This window comes from Eubalaena glacialis, chromosome 3 (assembly GCF_028564815.1).
Source record: "Eubalaena glacialis isolate mEubGla1 chromosome 3, mEubGla1.1.hap2.+ XY, whole genome shotgun sequence".
Classification (NCBI taxonomy): domain Eukaryota; kingdom Metazoa; phylum Chordata; class Mammalia; order Artiodactyla; family Balaenidae; genus Eubalaena; species Eubalaena glacialis.
In genome coordinates this window covers 98,508,466-98,532,830 of record NC_083718.1, presented here as the reverse complement: position 1 = coordinate 98,532,830, position 24,365 = coordinate 98,508,466, and the positions used below count along the sequence as shown (strand labels likewise).

General features: G+C 39.3%; 2 protein-coding genes across 2 annotated transcripts in view; one reads left to right on the top strand and one right to left on the bottom strand.

The window, feature by feature from the left end:
• GNAI3 (G protein subunit alpha i3) overlaps window positions 1–7,282 on the top strand; it is a 36,444-nt gene extending 29,162 nt beyond the window's left edge. Inside the window, exons 6-9 of the mRNA XM_061183748.1 lie at window positions 1,702–1,831; window positions 2,398–2,551; window positions 6,434–6,647; window positions 6,738–7,282. Coding sequence (XP_061039731.1) covers window positions 1,702–1,831; window positions 2,398–2,551; window positions 6,434–6,624 — 475 coding nt within the window. The 3' untranslated portion in view covers window positions 6,625–6,647; window positions 6,738–7,282. The remainder of the gene's footprint in view (window positions 1–1,701; window positions 1,832–2,397; window positions 2,552–6,433; window positions 6,648–6,737) is intronic.
• Window positions 7,283–16,147: 8,865 nt separating this feature from the next.
• GNAT2 (G protein subunit alpha transducin 2) lies at window positions 16,148–24,365 on the bottom strand. The gene is made up of 8 exons (XM_061186215.1): window positions 24,248–24,365; window positions 22,480–22,522; window positions 22,036–22,177; window positions 21,141–21,298; window positions 19,077–19,205; window positions 18,719–18,848; window positions 16,877–17,030; window positions 16,148–16,338 (listed from the first exon to the last, which is right to left on the bottom strand). The coding sequence occupies exons 1-8, from the start codon at window positions 24,363–24,365 to the stop codon at window positions 16,148–16,150; spliced, it is 1,065 nt and encodes a 354-aa protein (XP_061042198.1).

Genomic DNA, 24,365 nt, shown 5'->3' with positions numbered 1-24,365 from the left:
CAAACATTTATTGAGCATCTACTATATGCAAGGCATTGTGTAATTGCTTACTTGCCTCTCAGTTATGAGGTAATGTCTATAAAATGTTGATCTGTTAGTGAATGATACTGTAAATGTTAATATGTGCGAAAAGCCCACTTTGGGAACTTCACAGTGTTCTGCCAGTTTTATGGACTTTATAGAAAGAAATGGTGGAGCAAATTCAAATTATTGGTGTACCAGTGTGTGTCTGCTCTTGAAAGGTCCATGGTAAAATATGTGATGTTAGCTTTCTTAAAACCTATAGTATGACCTTGTATTAGAGCCAACTTGTGATTGCCTCATTCGAGGTGTCAGGACTAAAGGTTGAAAAGAACTGGGGAAGATCAAAAGACCAAAAGAAAAAGTTGGGTCATGAAGAGATGAGATGACTGTTCTCTTTCAAACATACATTGAGAAATTACTCAACTGTGTCTTATCCGTCTCAGTCTCTAGGGGGAAAATTCTCTGGAAATAGATCCCTAGTCACTGTAGATCTGACACACTGAACCAGCTTGGCAGAGTTTAACCCTAAAACATTTTATCATTGTCATCAAACATATATCTTAAGAGTAGCTAACCATTTGTATGCATACCTCCTCAGACCCTAGTACCAGTTAAAAAACAAAGCCGTGCAGGTCCTCCTTTTACTATAGGTGGTAGATGAGGACACTGCTGACAGTAGTTCAGCAGTTGACTCAGGATATCAAGTAAGCACCCTAGAAGGGAATAGTGGTCTAAAACTAATCTGAAGTGGAACATAAAATGTGTGAACCGTTGAGGCTTTGTTATTTTTAATTAGGTTAAATAAGACTTGGAGTTGGGAAATATTGGTTAAATTTTGTGTTTAGATATTAGGTTCTTAGAGTCCTACCATAAAATATAATTTACTTTTTTCTGTAATTAATCTCTTAAATGTTTTCCTTAAAGAGAAATGTATCTCAATTATACCTCAATTTAAAAAAAAAAGAAACAAACAAACAAAAAGTAAGGAAAACAAAGTTTTGAATCAGTAGAGTTATGGAAGCAGAATGCAAGTTGGGGATTTATTGTTCTTTTTTTTAGCTAGAGAGATAAACCATTTTGAGAGGTAGAGTAGTGTTGTGGGTACCAGGTTGGGTGCTGGAGTTAGAGTTCCAGTCCCCGTTTGTTAGTAGTGTTACCTTGGGCAAATTATTTAACATATCTGTGCCTCAACTTCCTCATCTGTAAAATGGGGATAATAATAGTACTGACAGGAGTGTTATGAGGGTTAAATTAGTTAATGTACTTTAAGATGTTTAGTGTCTGGTAAATGTTAGTTAGTATTGTTCCTATCTTAAGTTGTATTGTTCAGCTCTTCGTTTTTCCTGTCTTTTTTCCCTCCTTCCTTTAATCCATTTCAGTGCTTACTCTGCTGACTTTTGGCACGTCTGACACAAGCTTTGATAGTGAAGAGGCTCAACTGTTTATCTAAAATGAGAATTTTAGTTGTTCCTAAATTTTATTTTCTCATATTGTTCTCTTTTACATTTAACCACAGATAATTATTTTGACTACATTTTATCTGCTCCTTGTTTGTCTTTTCTATTATAAATGGGGTTTTGAATATGCAATAGTGGGAAGTTCCCTAACCAGTTCAGTTTAGGGAGATGTGTGTGTGCGTGACCTTGCTGAAATTGTGCTTTCTTTCCCCTTACTCAGGATGTTTGATGTAGGTGGCCAAAGATCAGAACGAAAAAAGTGGATTCACTGTTTTGAGGGAGTGACAGCAATTATCTTCTGCGTGGCCCTCAGTGATTATGACCTCGTTCTGGCTGAGGATGAGGAGATGGTATGTTGGAGGTTCTGGTAAATAAAAGGCCTGTCTAATGCAGGCAGGAAACGGAAAATAACTCTTAGGAAGACTTTGTGCATCCATTTACTCATTGAACCAAAACTTAAAATCCTTAATTTTTCTCCTTGTCAGTGTGATTAGATTTTTCAGAATATTGATCCATGCCCTCTTAAACTTAGGAGATATGACAGCACATTGAGTATGTGGGCAGGATTAAGTCCTCTTGTTAGCCAGTCCTTATTCCCACCTCTCAACCTCTAAGAATTATAAAAATGAGGACTGACTCAGCTTTTGTGTTATCAGTGTCTGACTTCTTTTCATGATTGCCCGTCAGCGCTTTTAAAACTTCTTGGTCTGGGACTTCCCTGGCGGTCCAGTGGTTAGGACTCTGTGCTTCCACTGCAGGGGGCATAGGTTCGATCCCTGGTCGGGGAACCAAGATCCTGCATGCCTTGTAGCACGCCCCCCAAAAAAAAAAAAACCTTTTTGGTCTGTTGTTCATTAACAGTTAATCTACTTTTACTTTTTTGCTACTGACCTATCATCCTTTGTTTCTTTTTTAGAACCGAATGCATGAAAGCATGAAACTGTTTGACAGCATTTGTAACAACAAATGGTTTACAGACACTTCGATCATTCTGTTCCTCAACAAGAAAGATCTTTTTGAGGAAAAAATAAAGAGGAGTCCATTAACTATCTGTTATCCAGAATACACAGGTAAGGGATCATGAAAGATTTTGTTGGAGGTATACATCCTGAATCAAAACTTCAGTGACCTTCCTACAGCTGTCTTTTGTTTTGAACATTGTGTGTATCTCCTTATGGAGAGTGTTCACTGGTAGTGGTATCAACATTAAGCATGTGATTAAGACCCCTTAAGTCTAAAGTGCTATTCCAGACATAATCGAGCTTACTGTGTTTATTTTGTATTTCTGTCATCCTCATTTTCTGACGCAAATAAAGAATGATAAAAATCAAAATTTGGTATAAATATACAAGAATAAGGTGCAGTTATTACACTCAAGAAACTGACATTAGTTGTAGAAAGAGAGAGACACACTTGAAGAATTTCATTTTAGTGTAAAATGTTCATTAATAGAAGAGCAGAAGAAGGGGTTACCTCGATGGGATCAGTGTAGTCTTTTTCTAGAGGAAATGACACTTGGAGTGAGATAGTAAGAGGATGAACTATAAATCATCAGGCAGACGGGGGAATAAAAACATTTTAGGAAGAGGAAACAGCATGTATGAAAATATGGAGTTAAAAATGACATGATTTGTTCTGAAACCTAGGAGGAATTTGGTATTGCTGGAGCTTAAAGTGGTGGGGAAGAGTGGTTGGAGAAGTGGGCAAGGATGCTCATGGAGGGCATTGTATCCCATGCTGAGACAGTGGGGAGCTATTGAAGGATATTCATTGGGGTACATGATGTAGTAGAAACTGATTTAGAAAGATTATGTGATAGATGGCAATAAAGAGAGATAGAAGGGGAGTTGAATTAGTGAGGACTCTCTTAGGATGCAAATAGAAACTTTTGATGAAGATACAGGGATATATCATAGAAGTCAAGGGCAAGAATGCAGACAGTTCTCAAGAATGCAGTTAGAACTAGGAACCCTGCAAACACTGTCAAGAACCCTGGGAGCACTTCTTTCCCCATCTCTTTTCTCTCCTCTCTGTGTCTCTCTATTCTTCTCTCTTTCCTTACCAACTTTCTCTGCTGCTCAGTTTATGTGATAAAAGATGGCCCTGCCACAGTTTCTATATCTCCTCCATTTAAAAGACCAGGCTAGACTGGGATTGTTTGGCCCAAGATTCAAATTCCTAAAAGGGAGAGATTCTGGCCAGGGTTAAGTCAGGCAGAAACCCTTAGTTCAATCAGATGAGGTTAGGGACACAAACATGAGTGCCAGGGCTGTATCACTATGACCTTTAGATCAGAATTGAGTATTTCTAGGAAAGGGGACCTCTTGTTAGCTGAGCAGACACTGTAAATGCTTTATATAGTAAGGTGAAAGGGTGTAGCTAGGGTAAGAAAGTGGGACGAGTCAAAGGTACTCTCAGAGTTCTGTCTTAATTGGGTGCCGGTACTGTGATCTGAATTCATATTTAGGAATGTTGGTTTTGAAGTATCTACGGAACATCCTGATGGAGATATCTAACAGATAGTTATATATGTGGCCTTGAAGCTTGGGGAGAGGTTACAGGTTAGTAACAGATATTGATTTGGGATCATGTGTAAATACAACATGGAAATGGATGAGATGACCTAGAGTGATGATATAGAATGAGGAGAGAAAAGAATAGAATGAGAGCGAATACCAGCCTCTATTGGCAGGAGAAAAAGAAAGGTTTGCATAGGATACAAAGAGAAGAATCTGGAAAGGCAAAGTATTAAAAACTAAGAGGAGAGTTTAAATAGTGAGGAGTGGTCAACAATGTCATATGCAGGTAAGTAAATACATTTTGAAAAAATGGCCTCTGGAGTTAGCAGTCAGGAGATCATTGACTGTTATGGAGAGCATTATCAGTGGAATGATGAGAGTAGAGGCAGGACCAGTGAGTTACTGAGTGGGAAGTGAAGAAATGAAGACAAGCGTAGCCTCCTCTTGAGCAGCTTAGATTACAGGGGAAGGAGAGATCTTTAAATGTTTATGGGCTTAGAGGTAAGATCCTACAGCAAAAGAGAAGTTACAAAAAGTGGATGTAATTGATGGAGCAAGATTTGTAAGCAGGTGAGAAAAGAAGGAATCAAAAGTCTAGGTAGGATGAATGGATAAACAAATTGGTATATCTGTACAATGGAGTATTATTTAGCTATAAAAAGGAACAAAGTACTGATAATGCCACAACTTTGATGAACCCTATAAACTTTATACTAAATGGAAGAAGTCAAACAGAATGGGTCACATTTGTGTGTTTCCTTTTATATGATATATCCCAAATAGGCAAATCCATAGAGACAGAAAGCAGATTGGTTGTTGGTTATTAGGAAATTGGCACAAGGGGAATGAGGAATGATTACTTAATGGGAATGGGGTGTTTTTCTGGGGTGGTGGAAAAGTTTGAAACTAGAGAGAGGCGGTGATTGTATAGCATGTGACTGCACTAAATGCCACTGTATTGTAAACTTATTGCATGTTATGTGAATTTCACTTCAACTTAAAAAAAAAAAGAGTATAGATAGAGCGGTTGAATTTTGAATCAAAAGGAAGACATCTCTAAGACCAAAGGTACAAATAAGTGCAGATATAGATAACTTTTTAAGTGAGGTGGTGGGCTAAGCAGTTGAGATGTAGTTTAAAGCCCCGTGGCCTCTGTTTTCTTAGGGAATTTGGAAATGTCGTCATCTGTTCAGAGGGAGGAGGGAGGTGAGAGTTGGGTAAGTTGATGGAAAGTATCCAAGTTTTAGAATGGGAGAACAATATTACTTAAGGCAAGTAAAGGATTGACATTAATGTTTCAGCTGGGAATCTTCACACATAGCAAAGAGTCCTCAATATCATGTCCATTTTTGGGTGGTGGCGGGTAGGGTGAACTTCCAAGCCTATCTTCCATTGACTTCATTCTTCTTAAGGATTCTCACAGTCGTGATTTCCCAAGTATCAATATCTGTTCCTACCAGACAAAAATCTGGTGTTACGTGTTTCAAACATCTGTCTCCTTTAATTTACAGAGGTTCTGCACATCTCAGTAAATCTATTTCAAGCACCTACCAAGCTGTCTTCCTTCTGTTCTTTAAATAGTCTGTTTAAATAATAGTCATTTCTTTCTTAAGCTTTTCTTTTTTAGTCGTCTTTATATACTTATTTGTTGATATATTTTTGTCATGCTTAATGTCACTGAAAATAGCCCCTAGTTCACAGGAATAACTGTGTATGCTGTCTTTGTTGAGTTTCGCTGGCTCTGCAGACAGTTTCTAAGGCTATTCTAAAGATTCACAAGTAGACAAGATTGTGTAGGAAGCAGGCGATTAAGAGTGTTAATTACCAATGTTGTTGAAATAGGGTTTAACTTTCGGGTCCCCCTCTTTGAAGAAATAACAGATTTATTGAGGTATAATTCATATACCATAAAATTCACCATTTAAACGTTTATAGTTCAGGCCCCTTTCCCTTTTGCATCTACTGGTTTACCTTTGGTTATTTAAACTATTGCCCTAAGGCTCTGAGGCTAAGCTCCGTTAAAACTGAAATGATTTTGAAAAGAAGCATGACTTCCCCTTTTGAATTGTTTATTTCAGCTTCACTCCAAGGAGCACAAGCTCTCTGACCTTTTAAACAGTTATGTTCTTCTGGAAATGCATCTTCCTACTTCCCTAGTTTCCTTTTATGCTTTCTAGATTTTTTAGCTAAAAAGTCTAAATAAAAGGGAAAGAAACTTAAGGTTTTGTTTTCTTGGATCTTTGTGATAATTTTATTTTTCTTATAATGAGATTCTGCACTCAAGAAACATGTAATGATTATAGAAAAATAGAGATCTGTTTATTTCAATTGTGTTATATTTCCTCTCTCCATAAGTAAATTGTGATGGCCTGACTTAGTTGAGTCCAAGCAGCTGTTTTAATTTGAACTGAGAATATTGGGTGTCTGCCTCAGGTTCCAATACATATGAAGAAGCAGCTGCTTACATTCAGTGCCAGTTTGAAGATCTGAACAGAAGAAAAGATACCAAGGAGATCTACACCCACTTCACCTGTGCCACGGACACCAAGAATGTGCAGTTTGTTTTTGATGCTGTTACAGATGTCATCATTAAAAACAACTTAAAGGAATGTGGACTTTATTGAAGAGTGTGGATGTTAAATAAAAGGTAAAACTTTGAACAGTTTAATTATAGTGCTGTAGTGATGTCTCTTGACTTTGTAAACTTTTTCTAATTACAAATGTTCTTCTTTCGTAGTTATTACAGTGTGGAGTGTTGAGACCAGACTTCTTTTGCTGTCTCATTGGGCAGCTGCAAGCATGAACGGGACCAGGGAATGGCAGCGGCATGCAGAATCTTAGTACTCTTTAGCACAATCTTCTGTATTAGGGAACTCTTAATTGACATGAGATGCTAAAGTCAGACATTGGAATTGGAACAACTGTAAAGTATGATTTGATCATCAAGACATCACTTGGATTTCACAATCTCAAATGTTTAGGGCAGATGTGAAGTTGAGGTGCTGCATTCCAGAACTTCAATATGTAGCTTACTCTTTTTTTTTTCCTTCTTGACAAACCACCAGTAGTTCATTTTTTAAGTTGTTTTTTGTTGTTGTTGTTTTTTTTAATCAAGGGAAGAATAACTTCACTAAATTTTATTTCTTTGTGAAAGAATCTTTATTAAAACACAGTCTTAACTATGCACATGATGTGACCAGATCATCTTGAAAATTTTCCTCTTAGTAGGAACTCTTTGTTTTTAACTCTTGGTATGGTCAGAATATAATATTTCCATAATTACTTAATTCTTTACAATTATTGGGGCTCTAATTATAGCTTTTTTGGATGAAATTTATGTTACTATCCTGTTCAAAATACCATTATGGTTTCTAAATGGTAATTACATTGAAGAATTCTGTAGTAAGATTCCAGCTCTTCTTTTAAGCTCGTGGTTGAAGGTTAACCTGGTTTATGCTGATCACCAAATTACTAGATAAATGCTGATGTAGTATGATGAAGTCAGCTTCTTGGATACAGATGCACCCAGGGCAGCTGCCAGTTAGAAATGCAAATTGCTAAATTCGAAACAGAACCAGTGACTTTGCTGCTACACATCTGCTAAATTGACCACTTTAATTCTTGCTTGTCCGTCTCAGTCATAGGGAGTTCTGTAAAAGATGCCCCTTGTTTTCCATCTTCCATTGGCTTTTTCTGTTGGGAAACATCTAAAGTGTATTAACAGTGCATGCCTTTACTTTGTAAACGTGGTGCCAAATCCCTGTTTGCCATTGTTTTTATTGTAGCAATGTTCATTGTAGTAATCCTTAGTACCTTCTTTTGCTGAAACTATTGATTTGGGGACTTTTTTTCCACTTGGTTGTGTGTACAGATTTTAATCTGTTATAGTTGGCAGCAGTATTAAAATGGTGAGTAAAGAGTCCAGGTTTGTTCCTGTTTGTAACTAGTCCTTTCTGGAAGTATTTTCTTCTGTTGTTTTTTGCCCCTGCTGTGTGCTTAGGCCTTTGTCTGAGAATGGGTTTAGGTAGAAGGGTTCCCTGAAGGTGTTAGTCTTTTGGTGTAATAGTATTGTTGAATCTTGGCCTGACTGAGCGTGTTATGTCATATCTGTGTTAGTGATATGCAGTCAAAACTCATTTTCCAGATTTACATTTTGGTTGTGTGGAGAGCTCTATTCACCTCAGCCTGCAGGTCCTTTTGTACAATGTACAGCAAATGTCATTAAATATTGAATGGTCCATTAGGGGAAGGCAAATGAAGAGAATGCATTTTGAGCATTCCAAATCAGTAGTTTGAGCAGTGCCTTTTGGGGTCCGATCTTTTTGGATTGGATTCTATTTCATCTTTTGATGTGACCTTTCACTAGTTTAAAAAAAAAAAGGTTGGTGGTCATCAAAGCTGGTTCAGAAAGCAAGCCACAGCACTTCAGTGCCTTTATTGGTAGTTTTTTTTTTTCTTTCTTGGGAAAAATATAACTATACAGATGGTATAACCATATTATCTAACAGTTTTTTTTTTTTAGGATTGGCAAAACTGGATCTAAAAGAAAGAAAATTATCAGCTTCAATTGGTGATTGACTTATGCCCACAATGTAAATAGGGATAGTTCCTGTTCATTTTGAATATATCTTTTCCTTATTGTATTCTGTGATATAGGATCATCTGGAAATGAGAACAGGTAGAATGTTGGTTTAACTGTAGTCTTTCTATAGTCTGGGCTAACGGGATGGTGTTGATAACACAAAATAAGGGATAATCCAAAAAAATTAATACTTTGAAATGCATTTTGTATTTTCATTTGAATACGTCTGTCTGATATGTTAATTTTTTAGCCCTTCTGTTAATGAAAAACAGTAGTTCTCCACATTTTTGCCTCTACACCATTTACATTTGTCCTGTGTTTACATGAGGATCACCTCCAACCCCCCCATGCCAAATAATTTATCAAAATGCACATTCCTTAAGGACACAGGGACACAGTTTCAGTCAGTGGTTTTCAAATACGCCTTAAGTCAAAATCACCTGGATCCATCTCAGAGATTGACTCTTGGCTGGTGGGCTGGCATTCTGTAATTTTAAAAAGGTGATTCTGATCATCAGCCTTACAAATCACTATTGTATCAATATTCTGAATTAAAAGGTCTTTTCTTACAGCAGAGCCAGAATGTGGGAATGAAACCTCATATCTATGAGCCTGGAGAAAAAGGATTGATGTTTGTAATCAAAGAAGTGAAAAATTGCCTGTGTCTTTTTGGTGGAGAATAATGGAGATTTGTGATGGATAATGTTTCAGAATTTAGGTGCCCAGTCTTTGGACCATGTAAGAAATCACATCTAAGAAAATTAAATTTTAACAAATAAAGAACAGTAAACAGACACTAGCAGGAAGGACTGTAACAGTACCTTTATTTTGTTGACAGTCACATCTTCTCCACCTGATTAAAACCCTGGGCTGTAGAATTGCCATCCATTAGGCTCTATGTAAAGAGGAAGTATTCTGCTCCTTAATGGCCAGTCTTCCCTAACCTTATAATTTCAGCCTTGCAACAGATTTCACCTCCTGGCATGAAAATTCCAAGAATTTTTACAGTTATTCATAAGTGGATCTTGAAATGTCATTTTCACCTTGGACAGTTTGAATTCTAAACCTCTAGTTCAGTGTATCATACTGATGGGTGGTTATTTTTCACAAGGTGCTGCATTCTAAGAATAGATGGACCAAATTTTTAAAAGCTGTTTTCTTCCCTTGTTTATGTTTTATTCTCTTATGTATTATATTTGTGTTTTATTATATGCACATTATGGAGTATTTAGGAATAACTGCTGGTTCTTCTAATTTATTTGCCCACCTGTTATTCTTATATCCTGGCCACTGTTCTCTGATTTGTAGCTGTGACTTTCTTTGGACATTGCTTGCCTGACCTGACTAGTTACTTTTTATATTTATCCATTTGCTTAGCATAGTTCTGGAGTTTCCTGTTGCAGAGCTCCTTGCTGTATTGGCAGTTAAATATAAGGGAAAGTAAGTCTCTCATCCAATTAAAAACCTGTTTTTGATTTTTTTCCCTTCTAGATGTTCAAAAAACAACAGCCCTCTACTCACTGATATTACCTGTGAAATCTTTCATATGTGATACTGACTTTAAGAACAAAATTATCTCAGTTTCCAAGTACTGCCAGGTACTTTTTGTGTTCCAGTTTAGGCTTCAAAGTACAAATCAGAGATCTGACCTGGACCAGCCACAGCTCTCCGTATAACTTTATGGCCACTGAACACAAGAGAAAACCAGGCTGCTTAGAGGCCTGGAACTGAAAGTTGCTCTTACTATGAACTATCAGAAAGTAAAAGATTTAAGTGAGGCGTACTGGAGAACTAACTTCCAGAATGGTCAAGATCCTTGTTCCTTTACCTTTGTTTAGGTTTTAAATCCCCATTCCCACCCCCCAGTTTTCTCATAACCTTTTATGAGTTACTTCTGCTGAGGAAAGCATATTTCAGAACAAATCAGGGCAGGATGGTTATTTTCTGATACTATGTCAGGCCTATACCTGGCTTTACTCAAGTCTCTCAGGAATAAGAGATAATATGGAATATTATGCAGCAGTAGATACCTGAGGTGCAAGATTAACATACAGATTCTCTGGCTAAGCTCTACTCAATTAAAATGTCTGAGCCAGGTCCTGGGAATATGTATTTTTAAAATAAATTCCTCAGGTGGTTCTGATGCAGCTAACCTGGGCCAGTATTTGGGGACAACTGAATAGACCTTATATTAAAGATCAACCCAAATAGTAGACAACCTCAAAATCACTAGTGAATGACTACGTTATTTTTTATTTGCCATTAAGTATAAAGCACCTACATGACTTAAAGTGCCTTTCACCCAAAAAATTAGTATGAGGACTGTTTGGTCAAAGAACATTCCTACATTTTAGATAGAGTATTTAGTTTTTACATAAAATTAAGGCAAAACAAGAAACTTGGGGTTTCCAAACTTTTCTTTTGTTTATTTCACTCCATTTATTTATTCAGTGAAAATTGAAAGATATACCAAAGTAAAGATAAAATCCTATGACAAAGATAACTATGTGTAATAACATGAATAGTCATTTACAGTTGGTAGATAAAAGAGCAAAGCTAGCTATAGAATGAAAGTCTTCTTGAGAGGGTTTGGGAAGGGGGTAGGTAAGGGGAATGATTGAGGAGTCAAGTATAAAATCTTTGTATGCCCAGTGGTATATGTTCTCCCTTCCTGAAATCTAGTGGGAATCAACATGATAGTAGAAATAATCATATATTAGTAAACATACTTCTGGGATACACCATCTCAGTGTGTTAGCGTTCACTAAGCTGTGAGATCTTTGACAGCTGGCATATTAAGTTCTGTACAACCTGGTTTATCCTGTCTTCTTACCCTCCACCCCCACCCGCCAGCCATATTCCTTTGGGTTATCCAAACATTTTTACCGAGAGGCTTGTTTATATGTAAGAGAAAATCTCAGTAGACATAACAAATCATAAGAAATTACCTGTTTTTTCTTGCTTATGTAAGATGAAGGTCCTCAGACTCTTATGAAGTTGGAGAGTTGCTTGATGTGCTGGGTTCTGGTCTTTTCCCTGCTTCCAGCTAGCTATGAAATCTTTCAGTCTTATATCCCTCATCTAAAGACAGACTAAATTATTTCTTCTAGCTGTGATATTCTATGGTTCTGATCAAATAGAAATAACACATTTAAAAGTGTTTTGTAAATATTCTTTATGATACTCAAGATTGTACTCCACTGCAAAAAAGGTAACCTAAGACAGTACCAACAAATGTATTCATTGCAGCTGGTTGTCTTTTCTCAGCATCACTTTTCCCATATTCATTTTGAAAACCTGAAATGAAGTTCAGCTACAAATTACCCTATATTTTGCGAAGCAGGGTGAAAAGGTCTTTGTTTTGCATTTAAATCCAGTTCTTTATTTTCTATTCAAACTGGTGCTTACTTTTCCATGACCAAAGGAAAGAAAAGTTCCTGCAGTCTGCAGTATATCTGTTTGACCTCACAGAGATGTCTTCACGCGTTTACCTAGCAGGATCACCAGAGGCTCTGGCACACTTGCAGTCCCTGGCCCAACACTGAAGTTCTGCTGGAATCTGTGCTCCGGGGGCTGTGCCGGGTAGAGAGGGAAGTGGGAGGTAAGAGCTCTTCACCCTTCACCACCTTCTCCACCCAGCATGGCCGGCACACTTTGGTCTACGGCACATCTCCAAGTATAGAGTGGTTTTTGAATGCTGTTATTTTTCACCTTGGGGATGGGGCCACCCAGATTTGGACTATTTGGGGTACGTGATTTTTTTTATCAGAGTAAGAACTGTTACAAGTAAATGTGTCTTTTATAGTTATACTGAATTTTTAGACTGAATTTTTGTGCTGCTTTTATTCCTCCTTTGACAGAAACATAAAAGCACATTTCCAATTATATTTTTTCCATTTTTTTATTGTATTAAAATATACATAACATAAAATTTGCCATTTTAATTATTTTTAAGTGTATAGTTCAGTAGTACTAAGTACATTCACATCATTATACAACATCACCACCATTCATCTCCAGAACTTTTCTCATCTTCCCAAACTGAAATCATACCTATTAAATAATAATTCCCCATTTGCATTCTACTTTCTGTCTTTATAAATTTGACTACTTTAGGTACTTCATATAAGTGGAATCATACTGTATTTGTCCTTTTGAGTCAATCATATTTTTATAAGAAAAAGCAACTGTCATCAGATTTATATGAAATGGAACTTAATTTACATTTGGCTTACTTTCATCAATGTCTAATCATGCAATGCAAGGGAAGTGTGTTACAGTCTCTGCCCTCTTAAGTATAAGAACAGAAAATTATACCTTCAACAAACAAAGCTATTTATACTTTTACTGTTTTATGCTAATTTCACATTCCATTTTGAGACCAATTTGTATTTAGTGTGGAGATGATTTTGTTAAATATCTATGATTTAGAGATGGCATAATTTAAAAATAACCAAGGATTTTTTTGGGAATAGAAGGAGCTTAGGAGAATGAGAAAATTGACTTTGACGCTTTAGTGTATGGTGGGCTGTTGGTATCATGGTGCATATAGAAAGACCACTGGCTTTGGATTCAGAAGACCTGTTTTGGAGTTCTAGTTCTGCTACTTCCTAGCAGTGTGATCTTGATGAAGACTCTCCACCTCCCTTGGCCTCAGTTTCTTATCAATAAATTGCTAGTGGACCTAGAATATTTTAAGTTTCTTCTAGCTTTATCGTTTTAAGAATTAAGATTGCAGTACGTGAAAATAGGGTTGAGTATTAGTTTCTGACCTATCTTGTTACAAAAAACAATTTCTGATGATATAAAATTCAACAGTATAGTGTAAATTTAAAATGAAGCAAAAGAAGACAGATATAGACAGCAGAGTGAGTATATGGCATAATTTTGGTTTTAAGCTTTCTAACAGCTGTTTTATGCAAAGAGAACTTTTCATGCACACAATCAAAATGTCCTTGAGATAAAAATAAGCCAGTTGGGTAGGAGAAGTACCAGTGGAGTTGTCTCTAATAGTATGAGGTTTGGGAACCATCTCTGGGCCTGACAAACAGTGAAGCTGCGGTAAGGATTAATGCCTTTTTGGGAAGCTTATCCAGAATTTGAGGTCCTCTTACCTTTACTCAGAGAACATCCCGGTGTTGGCTAAGAGCTTCGGGGAGTTGTTTTGACTTTGTTCTAAGGAACAAGAGAATGGATGACCGAGGCCCCCTGTGTTTATTCTGTGTAGACTCACCAGAAGAGTTTTAGCTTGAAAATATTATAAGATGAATAACCAGATCCTAACTTCAGTAAAGCAGCTGTAGAAGTGTTGCTTTTAAGTACTGCTACTTCCCCATCCAGCCTCCAAGGTAACCTTTTTGCAAAGTGCATATAGGGTGGCTTGTGTGAATTTGTTTGTAAACCAGTTAAAAGTTGGAATGTCTACCAGAGCAAAAGAAAACTAAAATACAACCGTGTTTTATTCTGCTAGAGATTGTTCTACCAGAAGACCTGTCCCACTGGCTTTGTTTTCATGCTAGTACTGTAGGGCAGGTTCTATATGAACATTAATAACTGAGGAGCCTGGGTTGGGCGTTTACAGTTTGGCCCATAACCAATTCCTGCCTAGAGTCAAAGATCAAGGAAAAGTTAATAAAAGAAGCAAATAATCTGGCATGATTTGGGGGTAGGTGGGGCTACCCTACCTGAAGGTAGAATAAATGGGAAAAGTTACATCTAGGCCCTGAATAGGTAAGATCATAGCTATAGCAAAGTTTCTTAACCTGGGGCTTCAGAACTCCAAAGATAAAACTGGGTTCAGTATGTTGGTTTCCTTCGTAATTCTCTGAATTTTATTTTATGCATTTTAAAATACTCTGAGAAGAGGTCCATAGGTTTCATCAGACTGCCACAGGGATCTATGATACCAAAAAAAAAAAAAGACTCAGAGCCCCTATATGTTGAGTTAAAGCAAAGAGGTTAGTGATTGCTGGAGCGTGCCCTTTAGTATAGTCCCTGAACAGTGCTTGGATGCAAGAAGTCTTACCCAGATTTTTTTCTTTGGTTTAAGTTTTTTAATCGGCAGTAGGCAGAGTAGTTTTCCTTATTTTTCTGGTAATTTTCCCAAGTTGGTTTCTCTTCAAGGAATCAGAAAGACTATTAAATGAATCCAATTTTAACAGCTGCAAATGTATTCTTCAGTGTATTTCAAGCTCATATGGCTCTCTAGTATCAATATTGCTAGTAGTAGCCTAAGTGTGAATGTGTGTTTTTGGCAAGGAGCAGATATTCATTTTAATTGACACTTTCTTTTATATACTAAATCTTGGATGCCCAGAGCTTTCCTCACTAGTAGTTGTAAATGCTAAATCTGTACTTGACTTCACCACCTCCTGTCAAGATAAATACAAGCTTTGTTTCCCCCCAAAGGAGTTCAGGGAATAATTTAATTGTTGGCCTGTTTGGGGAGATGTTGTTTTCAGCCAGGCATCTCATGGACCCAACTGCAAAGATTTTCAGTGCCTAAAGCAAAATCAGCTGCCTTTTTTGTTCTCCTGAAACATGTAGTGGTTGAAACAAGGATTTTAGGATTGCTCACTTATTCTAAATTCTGTGATAGAGAAGTGGCAGCAATAAAATCATTAATACTCCAAGTGGGAGTGTGTTCTGTCCTCCAGGTTTATTCAGAAAGTGTCTTGTGTAGCTGATAAAGTTACTTACAGGGTAAGTATCCCTCCCTGTACTTGCAGAGATATAGGGAACACAGTCTTTTTGGCAGTTTGGGAGCAGAGGGATAATCTGTGCTTAATAAAAATCATTTTTGGGAATTCCCTGGAGGTCCAGTGGTTAGGACTCTGCGCTTTCACTGCCGAGGGCCCGGGTTCAATCCCTGGTCGGGGAACTAAGATCCTGCAAACAGTGCGAGCGGCCAAAAAAAAAAAAAAATCCTTTCTGGATGTGTACCTTAGAAACTAAGAAACTCACATCTTCTATCTGGTGATTCAGGTCTCTGAGCTAAGGCACATACATAAAGGTCTGTTAGTAAAAAGGGGTGGTAGGTTTAGTGAGGTTCTGTTTTTAATTAGTTTTTTTTGCAGACTGCAGGGAAGGTTTGCTCTTTTGTTTGGGATAATTCATCTAAAAACCTGGTGTTGAATTTCATATATGGGAGCTTTTATATAGGATTTCTTTCTGTCACTAACCACACAGCTTTTATGTGCCTTCCCTTCCTTCAGTTATGTTTGTGATCATTAGAATAACCCTGTGAAGTAGTATAGAGAAGTTACCTTCATTTTATAGATGAGGAACTCAAGGCTCAGAGAAATGAAATATTTACATTTTTGTAGTAAGTTGCAGAACCAGTACTGGAACCTGGGTCTTCTGACTCCTGGCCTTGCATTCTTTAAATTGTACTAGCTATCCCACTTTTAAAACCACGTATGAGACACAATTGCAATCATACATACTCCATCTCCAAGGGAGAATGGATGTATTCTTGTCATGGTATATTGACCTAAAATTTTCTGCTTGAAATTACCCAGATTCTGAACCTGTTTATAGAACGTATACTTGAGGAATGGTGAGAATTAGAAGAGTCCACAGTCCTTGAGGTTTTCTTTGATGATAATATCTGTAACTGCATCAAATACAAATTTGACATTCTGGGTGTCTGTGGCACAGGTCATGTGACTGTAGATTTCTTTGACATCTTTTCTCATGTTGAGGTCAAGGAATTGACTCTTGATATAATCCCCTGCATCCTCGTAAGAGTTGTTCCCTGGTTTTCCAGAAAAATAGTGAAGAAGTGGGATAAATTAACCCTTCTTAGTTGCCCACTTTTTAAGTGACTCACTTGATCCTCGAAATGTTGTATTAGACAGCTGCAGTTGGGGGCCTATTTTTAGAGGGAGGGCCCTCTCCTTTATTGCACTCCAGTGTTTCCCACTTGAGTTGAGCAAAGAAATTGAGGAGAGAGGTGTCTCTATGTCTCCACCCTTGGTTTCTGGCAGTTATCATCTGAACAGTTGATGGGTCTCCTGAATCTAATGTCTGCTCTATTCCAGAGACATCTGAATTTAAACCTGTAACTGAATGCTCAAGTTTCTCGGGTTAGACATCCAAATATCACTTGGACATTATAAAGCTCATAAGAGGAACTGAATATTAAAGGGATAAGGGATCATCAACTTGGCAAAGCAGAGGAGTTACACTTACTACTCCTTAAAGACAAGTTCCTTTATGTCTCCTTGCTATAGGAAATGAGGCAGCCCCCCGTCATTACTATGAAAGAATTGTCTCCAGCCCCTGGCACTTACCATCATACTCCGGAAAACAAATGCTGAGATGGACTTTCTTGAGTTTTTCCTCAAAGAGGTCCTTCTTGTTGAGAAAGAGGACAATGGAAGTAGCCGCAAAGAACTTGTGGTTGCATATACTGTTGAACAGGTGCAGTGACTCATGCATACGATTCTAGTTAGAGGAAACACCATCAGAGATATCAGGTTAGGCTTATGGGATATCTGTCTACTTCCTGTTCTTGCTCCCCTTGAAGAAACCAGTGTTCCAAATGTAAAAGGAAAGGTAGGGAACACCTTATCTCTTTTTTAGTGTGGTAGAGTAGAGCCAGAGAGATCTGACTTCCTTCTAATCCTCTTTATATCACAACTGTATGATTTGGGGGAAAGTACTGAGCTTTTCTGAATCTCAGTTTCCCTATCTCAGGATTATTATGAAACTTAGATGAGATCATGTATGTATAGTGTCCATGATAGTAGGTGGTGTATAGGTGTACAGTAAATGTTATGCAGATCTTTGGCAACCAGGGCACAGCTTAGGACTTTGATATCCTTAAGGGCTGCTGATTCAGGGTTGTAACTGGGCCCAAGTTAACATATGTCCACGTACATCTCCAGGATGATTTTGATAGGCTTCCGTTAAAAAGTCCCAGATCTCAGTTCAGGCAGGAACATAATAGGGATATTTGGCCCTTGTGCCAAATGGTAAGGGCTAAAGAATTTCCCAATGCCACAGCACAAGCACTTCTACCTTATTTCTTTCTCTGATTGCCACTTTCAATGAGTGAGAAGTAGTGCTATAATCTGCAGAGTCCAGAGGTTACCCAGTGCTCCAAACCAGCCTATTGTTAGGGAGCAGACCTTTAGGGTCTTGAAGTGTGCTGTTAGCTGACTTGGGCTCAATCTTTTCACCTAATAAAGAAAACTAATTAGTAGCCTTTTTTCATTGCTAATACTCCTATAAAAACCCTTCAAGACCTTCTAGACTTCAAGGTTAAAGATGGAAGAGATCTTGGAAAATGAATGGCTCTCTAAGACATTTTGGCTAGAAGATATTCAGAGTGCTCTAATGTCAACCTGAACTAAGGAGAAGGGAGAAGAACTGGAGCGGGGGATAGAAGGATAGAAGCTTTGTCTTCTATCAGTAAACTGGGGGCTTCCGTTTACAGAGCGGATGCATATGTAAAATTGTCATTTTCCATGCCTTTGACATGCCCTGTCTTAAACTTGGAAGGTACCTGGATGGGCTGACACTGTTCCTGCAGAACTCCTGTCTTGTAAAACTCCACAGGCTCAAGAGAACCACCCTCAGGTAGTTCTCCAGCTGCCAATTTAAGTGGCATGTGAGAAAACTGGTTTGCCAGTCTCTCTGTAGTCCTGTTGCCACTGAGTATATATTTAGGCTTCCAAGTGAGGTTAGTATGCAACCCCTCTATCATGTTGCATAAAGATACACATCGTACGTTGTTCTTTCTGCTCTATCATTTTCATCTATCCTTTACTTCCATAGGCAGCCTGGGAGACTACTAAGTGTAACTCCTTTGCATTGCCAAGTTAATGATCACTTATCCCTTTAATACTCAGTTTCTCTTATGAGATTTTTGATGTCCCAAGTAATACTTGGATGTCTAATCGGAGACCAAGCTCTCAGTAAATCTGGAGCTCTAAAGTGCTAACCTAGAACCTGCAGAAGAAGAGGTTTTTCTAGAATTATTTGCCTGAGACATTGGTCTGCTAGAAGACTGCTAGACTATTAGTGTTAGCTGAAATCACCCAAGTTGGGGTAATGGAGTGACACAAAGTTTAGAGGAAGGGTCATGGGGGAATTACCTATCAAAGCTGCTTGGTGCAAAGGTCACTCACCACTTCGTCATCTTCCACCAGCACCATATCATAGGCACTGAGGGCTGCACAGAAAATGATGCAGGTGACTCCCTCAAAGCAGTGGATCCACTTCTTTCTCTCTGATCTCTGCCCTCCCACATCAAACATCCTGAGAGAAGAAACACCTGTTTTCACACGTATACCCAATGTGTGACCCACATGCACTTGGTGTTTACCCCACAGAGGTGGCAACTTTGGGGCCAGTTAGTAAGATGGGAAGTGGAAAGGAAAGGGGGAGAAGTAGGAGTAAGTCAGACTGGGCTTTTGTGAAAGCCAAGAAGCATACCTACGTCCCTTTTTGGGTATCTGACGTGCTCCCAGGGAACCATGTACTCACCTGAAGTTCAAGTCTTTGACAGAAAACTTGGTCTCAATAATGCCTGTGGTTTTGACTCTGGATCGTAGCACATCTTGCTGATTAGGGAGGTAGTCAGGGGCTGTAATTCGGTCTAATTGATTCAGGTAGCTGGAAAAAAGTGATTGGCATTGATAATATTAAATTTTCCACAGCCAAAGTCAAGAAAGGTGAAGGGTTTTACCCAAAGGCATATAGCTAACTTAGTGATAGAACCAGCCTAGAATTCATATTGTTAAATCTAGGAGTCTTTCCTTCAAACCCTCTTGTGTCCTTACAAAAGGAAGTGTGGGATGGGCTGAGGGACAAGCCCATTTGAGGCAGAGGTTCTGTTCCATTTAAGTCAAGTCAGATAACTTTTCCTTGTGTTTCACCTGACTACAAGGTTTTCTAGACCCTTGAATGAGACTTGGTGGTTTAAATGGGTGCCAAAATTCCATCAAGAAGCAGGAGTAGATTAAAAGAGATTTTAGAAATATATGAGATGTGAATCAGTCCAATGCGTGGACCTTGTTTATATCCTGAATCAAGTTGAAGGGAAAACATTTGAGATAATTGGGGAAACTTGAATGAACACTGACTTGGATATTTGATGACATTAAGGAATTATTAAATATTTAGATGAGATGATTATGTTGTGATTCATTTTTTTTTTAAAGAACCTTTATTTTTTAGAGATAACATAGTGAAATTTTTAGGATGAAATGATATATCTGGAGTTTACTTCAAAATATTCCAGTGGGGAATGGAGATAAAATGAAACAAGAGTGGCCATCAGTTGGTAACAGTTGAAGCCAGGTGATTGATTGTATTATTCTGCTTTTGTATTTGTTTGATAGTTACCATTAAAGAGTAAATAAATTAAAAAAAAAAAAAAAAAGGAAGGCAGATGTGAAGTGAGAGGACTGAGAGAAAGAGGGAGGGCAAATTAACTATATGCCAGACATTTTCACATTTAAATTCTCATTTAACCTCATAAACCTTCAAGTTTCATATCCCATTTTACAGATGAAGGAAAAATCCAGAAGAGTTAAATAACTTGTCCAGGACAAGAGGCATTGTGGTATATTGTAAAAAACATTCAACTTTGTGGACAAATAGACCTGGATTTAAATCCAGCCTCTGCCATTTATCTATATGACTTTGGGCAAGTTAATTTACTTCTCTGAACCTCAGTTTTTCCATCTATAAATAGGACTAATAAAAAATACTATCTACCATAAACGCATATTGTGCAGATTAAATGAAAATGTGTACCTAATGCACTGAGCAGTGCCTAGGCCTGAGTGAGTAAGTGAGTGAGTGCTCCAGGGATAGTAAATGATAACTTTATTATAAGATTAGGTGATAAAACAGGGGCTAAACCCAGGTCTGTTTGACTCTGAAGCTCATGCCCATCTATGATATCATGCTGTTTGAGGTAGGATTGATAAACTCTGTGTACCTTATCTTTTGGGGACCAACTTTGCAAAGTTGGTGCTCTCTAATCCCTGACAAACTTTCTTTGGTTTGCCCTGGCAGTTTGTGTCCTGTGCCCTGGCACCTTGACATAAGATGCTATAGGTGAAGGAGATTTTCATTTTAGGCTAGTGGCTTAAGTAGAGCCTGTGTTGCCAGCTAGAAATTCCAGCCCTGAGAGGGCCGTGATGAATCATGCCTCCTAGGAGAATGCATGGCAGAACTGCAGGGCTGTATTAGTGTTCATGATTCTGAAAGGAGAGGCTACGTGTTTGATTTAAGAAGACAGGGGCTGAGGGCTGTTAAACAGAGCACCTCTGTTTTGAATTTTGAGTCTTCAGCTTTGTAGGCTGCAGTGAACCAGTGTAAAGCAATACAGAGTGGTGGGAACTGTGGCAAATGTCCCAATGTAAAGGCATTAAATTCAAAGCATAGTAAAACACTGCTCAAGCCTAATAAGACAGGCATGCAGCCTGAATTCAGTCCTTGGGTCTCCGGCTGTCAGTGCCTAAAATTTTCGGCTGGCTCTGATTTCTCCTAGAAGGTTGCTGACGTCTCATCCCACCCCCTCCCCAATCAGAGTCTTACTAAAATGCCGAGTCATTGAGCTGGTACTCTGCAGCTCTGTCAAAGCAGGCTTGCACCCCACTATCCTTCCACAACTTCTTGATGACCTCCACCAGCTCGGGAGGCATAGTGCCCTCCTCAATGGAGTCAGCCAGGTTGTTGAGCTGTCGCCCATCATCCTGTAAGGCAGAAACCAGGATGAGAATTACACAAGAGTAATGGCTTTCCAGGAGGCTTTTGGGAATTCTGCTGAAAGGAAAGCATTTTGCATTGCAACCAAAGCCTAAGGTGGAGATAGTGTCCAGCAAAGATTCTGAATAAACACTGATTAATTTTTGAGGGTGCTTCTGAGATGTAGAAGGTGGCAATATATCCAGTCCTGGGATGCCTAGTGGATAACAGAGGTCCCAGGGGCTTCCTCTGTGGTGTGTCCATCTTCCATCCTTAGTCCAAAAGTGAGTGTCCTGCCACAAAATGTGGGTCCTCTGCTGCAGGGAGATTGGAAATTTAAAGACCAGATTGACCATGAAATGGACAAGATGATAGACAGGAACCTATCACCTTTGTTTTTTCAATGATTCAAATCTAGGAAAAGCACAATACTGGAACTAGGATTTGGCTTATAAAAGTTACACAGCCAGGGCAAAGAACCCGAGGGGAACAATTTAAATGGTAAAATAAGACAAAAAGGCAGAGGAAGCTGAGAGCAGATTTTTTTTTTTTAATAAACATTTATTACAAAGGTAGGAATTGCATGCTTTGCTAGGACTGAAGTAAAAAGATTTAAAGCTCAGCACGTGGGATTTTAGTTACATAAACTTTTTTCTGACCCATGTTTCTTCATAGCTCGTTGGCCACTGGCCTGTTCTCATTAGCCTTTCCTCCCACCCTTAACCACATAGCGTTAACCACGTACCGCACAGCTTGCTTCAGCAAAGTCAATGCCCAGTGTGGGCATGGCCCGGATGATAGCCAGGATGGACTGTAGCACATTCCCATAGATGATGGCCTTGTACTCCAGGCATTCTTCTGGTGAATAGCCATCCTGATGAATGATCCTGCAAGGAGGAGACACCCAGCCCTTCGTTGGACCTGAGTAACCAGACCTAAGGGATTGGGACTCTGGGAGGATTTAAAGGGTCATAAGAATCCAATCTCTGTATTCTTACTGCTGTCCCAAAGTGGAGAGTGAGGGACATGGGGCATGCAGATGAGGGACATTGGGAATAAGATCCTTTATATCCTTTACATCTGGGTTCCTTAAGAACCCAGATAAAGAGCCCTTTATCCTCCATGCTTCCGCTGGCTCTACTGACTTCTTCACCCTACCTCGGTCCTTTGGGGCTTTGTTCCTACTCACTTCATCTGTTTGACGACAGTGCTCTTTCCTGACTCCCCAGCACCTGCAGGGAGAAATGCTTATGCTTCATATTTCCACTGGCTCTCCCCAACCCTCCAGTAGATGGCCCGTGAGAAGTCTAAGCCACTGCTCGCTTGGGAGCCTTGTTAGGGGAGAACACATAGGGATGATTGCTGCCCCAATTTCTGCCAGCTTTGAGCTCAGGCCATTTGATCTGGAATTAGAGGAGAGTTTCTCAGCCTCTGCATTATTGACACTTCGGGCTGGATGGTTTTTTCTGTGGAGGGCTGTCCTGTGCATTGTAGGGTGTTTAGCAGCACTCCTGGCAGAGGCCAATAGCACTCCACTCTTCCAGCTGTGACGACCAAAAATGTTCCCGACATTTCCAAGTGTCTTGGGGTGGAGGTGGGGATGTACAAAATCTCGTTGAGAACCACTGATAGATTCAGGGGAACTCCTTTAACACATTTCTGCTCTGCCTATATTTTTACTCAGGAGAGTGATCTTGGGGCGGGATTGGAGAAAGCTGGATCACCTCACTGAAATACTATGTTTTCGTTATCTTACTGTTTCCATTATTGACTAAAATGTTCTTATATCCTCATTCACACTCCACTCTCCCTCTATCAAGGACCGGCATACCCTTCAGCTCTCTCCCCCACTCTATACTATCCCTGATGCCTTAACCCTCCCCACTTATCCTGTGCTTGGTCCCTCTAAGCTTCTTATCCTGAATGTAGAAGAAAGCTGCTTAGGCTTAAAAGATCTCTCAGTGGCCTTGCCATCTCTTTCCCCTCTGTAGCCTCCTGGGCTCCTTGGAGTCTGCTTACAGAGATGTGCTCTTTAGTGTGTCCTTAGGGCCATGCCACAGATCAGCTGAGGGAAAGGAGGTGCCTTAGTTTGGGGCTCTAGTTCCCAGGCTCCTCATGGGTTTGGAAACCCAGCCCAGCCAGCCAGTCTTCTGCTATAAAGATCCTACCTGCTCCAGCTTGCCTACCTCTGTACTACCATTGGGGTTTTTTCCTAAGCCAGGTGTCCCAAACTCTATTGTTTTGGCTCTGTTTACAGCCATGATCAATTTCTGACCGACTGAGGTGCTTTTCTTTTTTCAGCACAAACCTGTGATCTGCTTAGGAGCTCATCAAGCTGATGAGCCTCCCATCTGGCAGGGGCTTTAGAGGCAGCTGCTGAATAGACAGCCTGGAAAGGACTTTTCTAAAGACTCCTTTCCTCCCCACTCAGGGCTCCCCACTTCTAATAGTTTTACAAATTTTTTTACTGAAAGCAAGGAGAAGGAACCAGTATACTTGGTAAGAACCATTAGGCCTATCCTTGGGACTACATGACACTGATTATATGGTAGGACTTCTGAGTCCACTGTCCTCTTCTGAGTCCTTGACTCAGAGTTCTGTGTTTGCAGATTCAGTAAGTGTCTGCAAGCCCAGAGTTCATGATATTTGCTTAAGTTGCTAGGTGTTAGGTTTGGTTAAATTTGGAGATGGGTAGGTGCATTCTGGCCCTCACACTATTCCTGGTTCAAGGAAGAGCAGAACAGTTCCAGAGTAACTTTGGCATTCTGCATCTCATTGGGGTGGCTGTGCTCAGCCCTAGAGCTCCTGATCCCCTAGCCTGAGACTGGATGGGGAGAGGAAAAATGACCTGCCATCCTACCTCCCCACACAGTGGGCTAGAACCCACCTACCATCCAGGATAAGCAGGAAGGAGCAGTACCTTCTCCTTCTCTGGCTCATCTTCCCATCTCGCTCACCCAGCAATAGCAGCTTGACGGTCTTGGCTTCCTTGTCAGCATCCTCCTGCAGCTTCTTTTCTAGCTCTTTGGACCTCTTGGCCAGTTCTTTGTCCTCAGCACTGGCTCCACTCCCCAT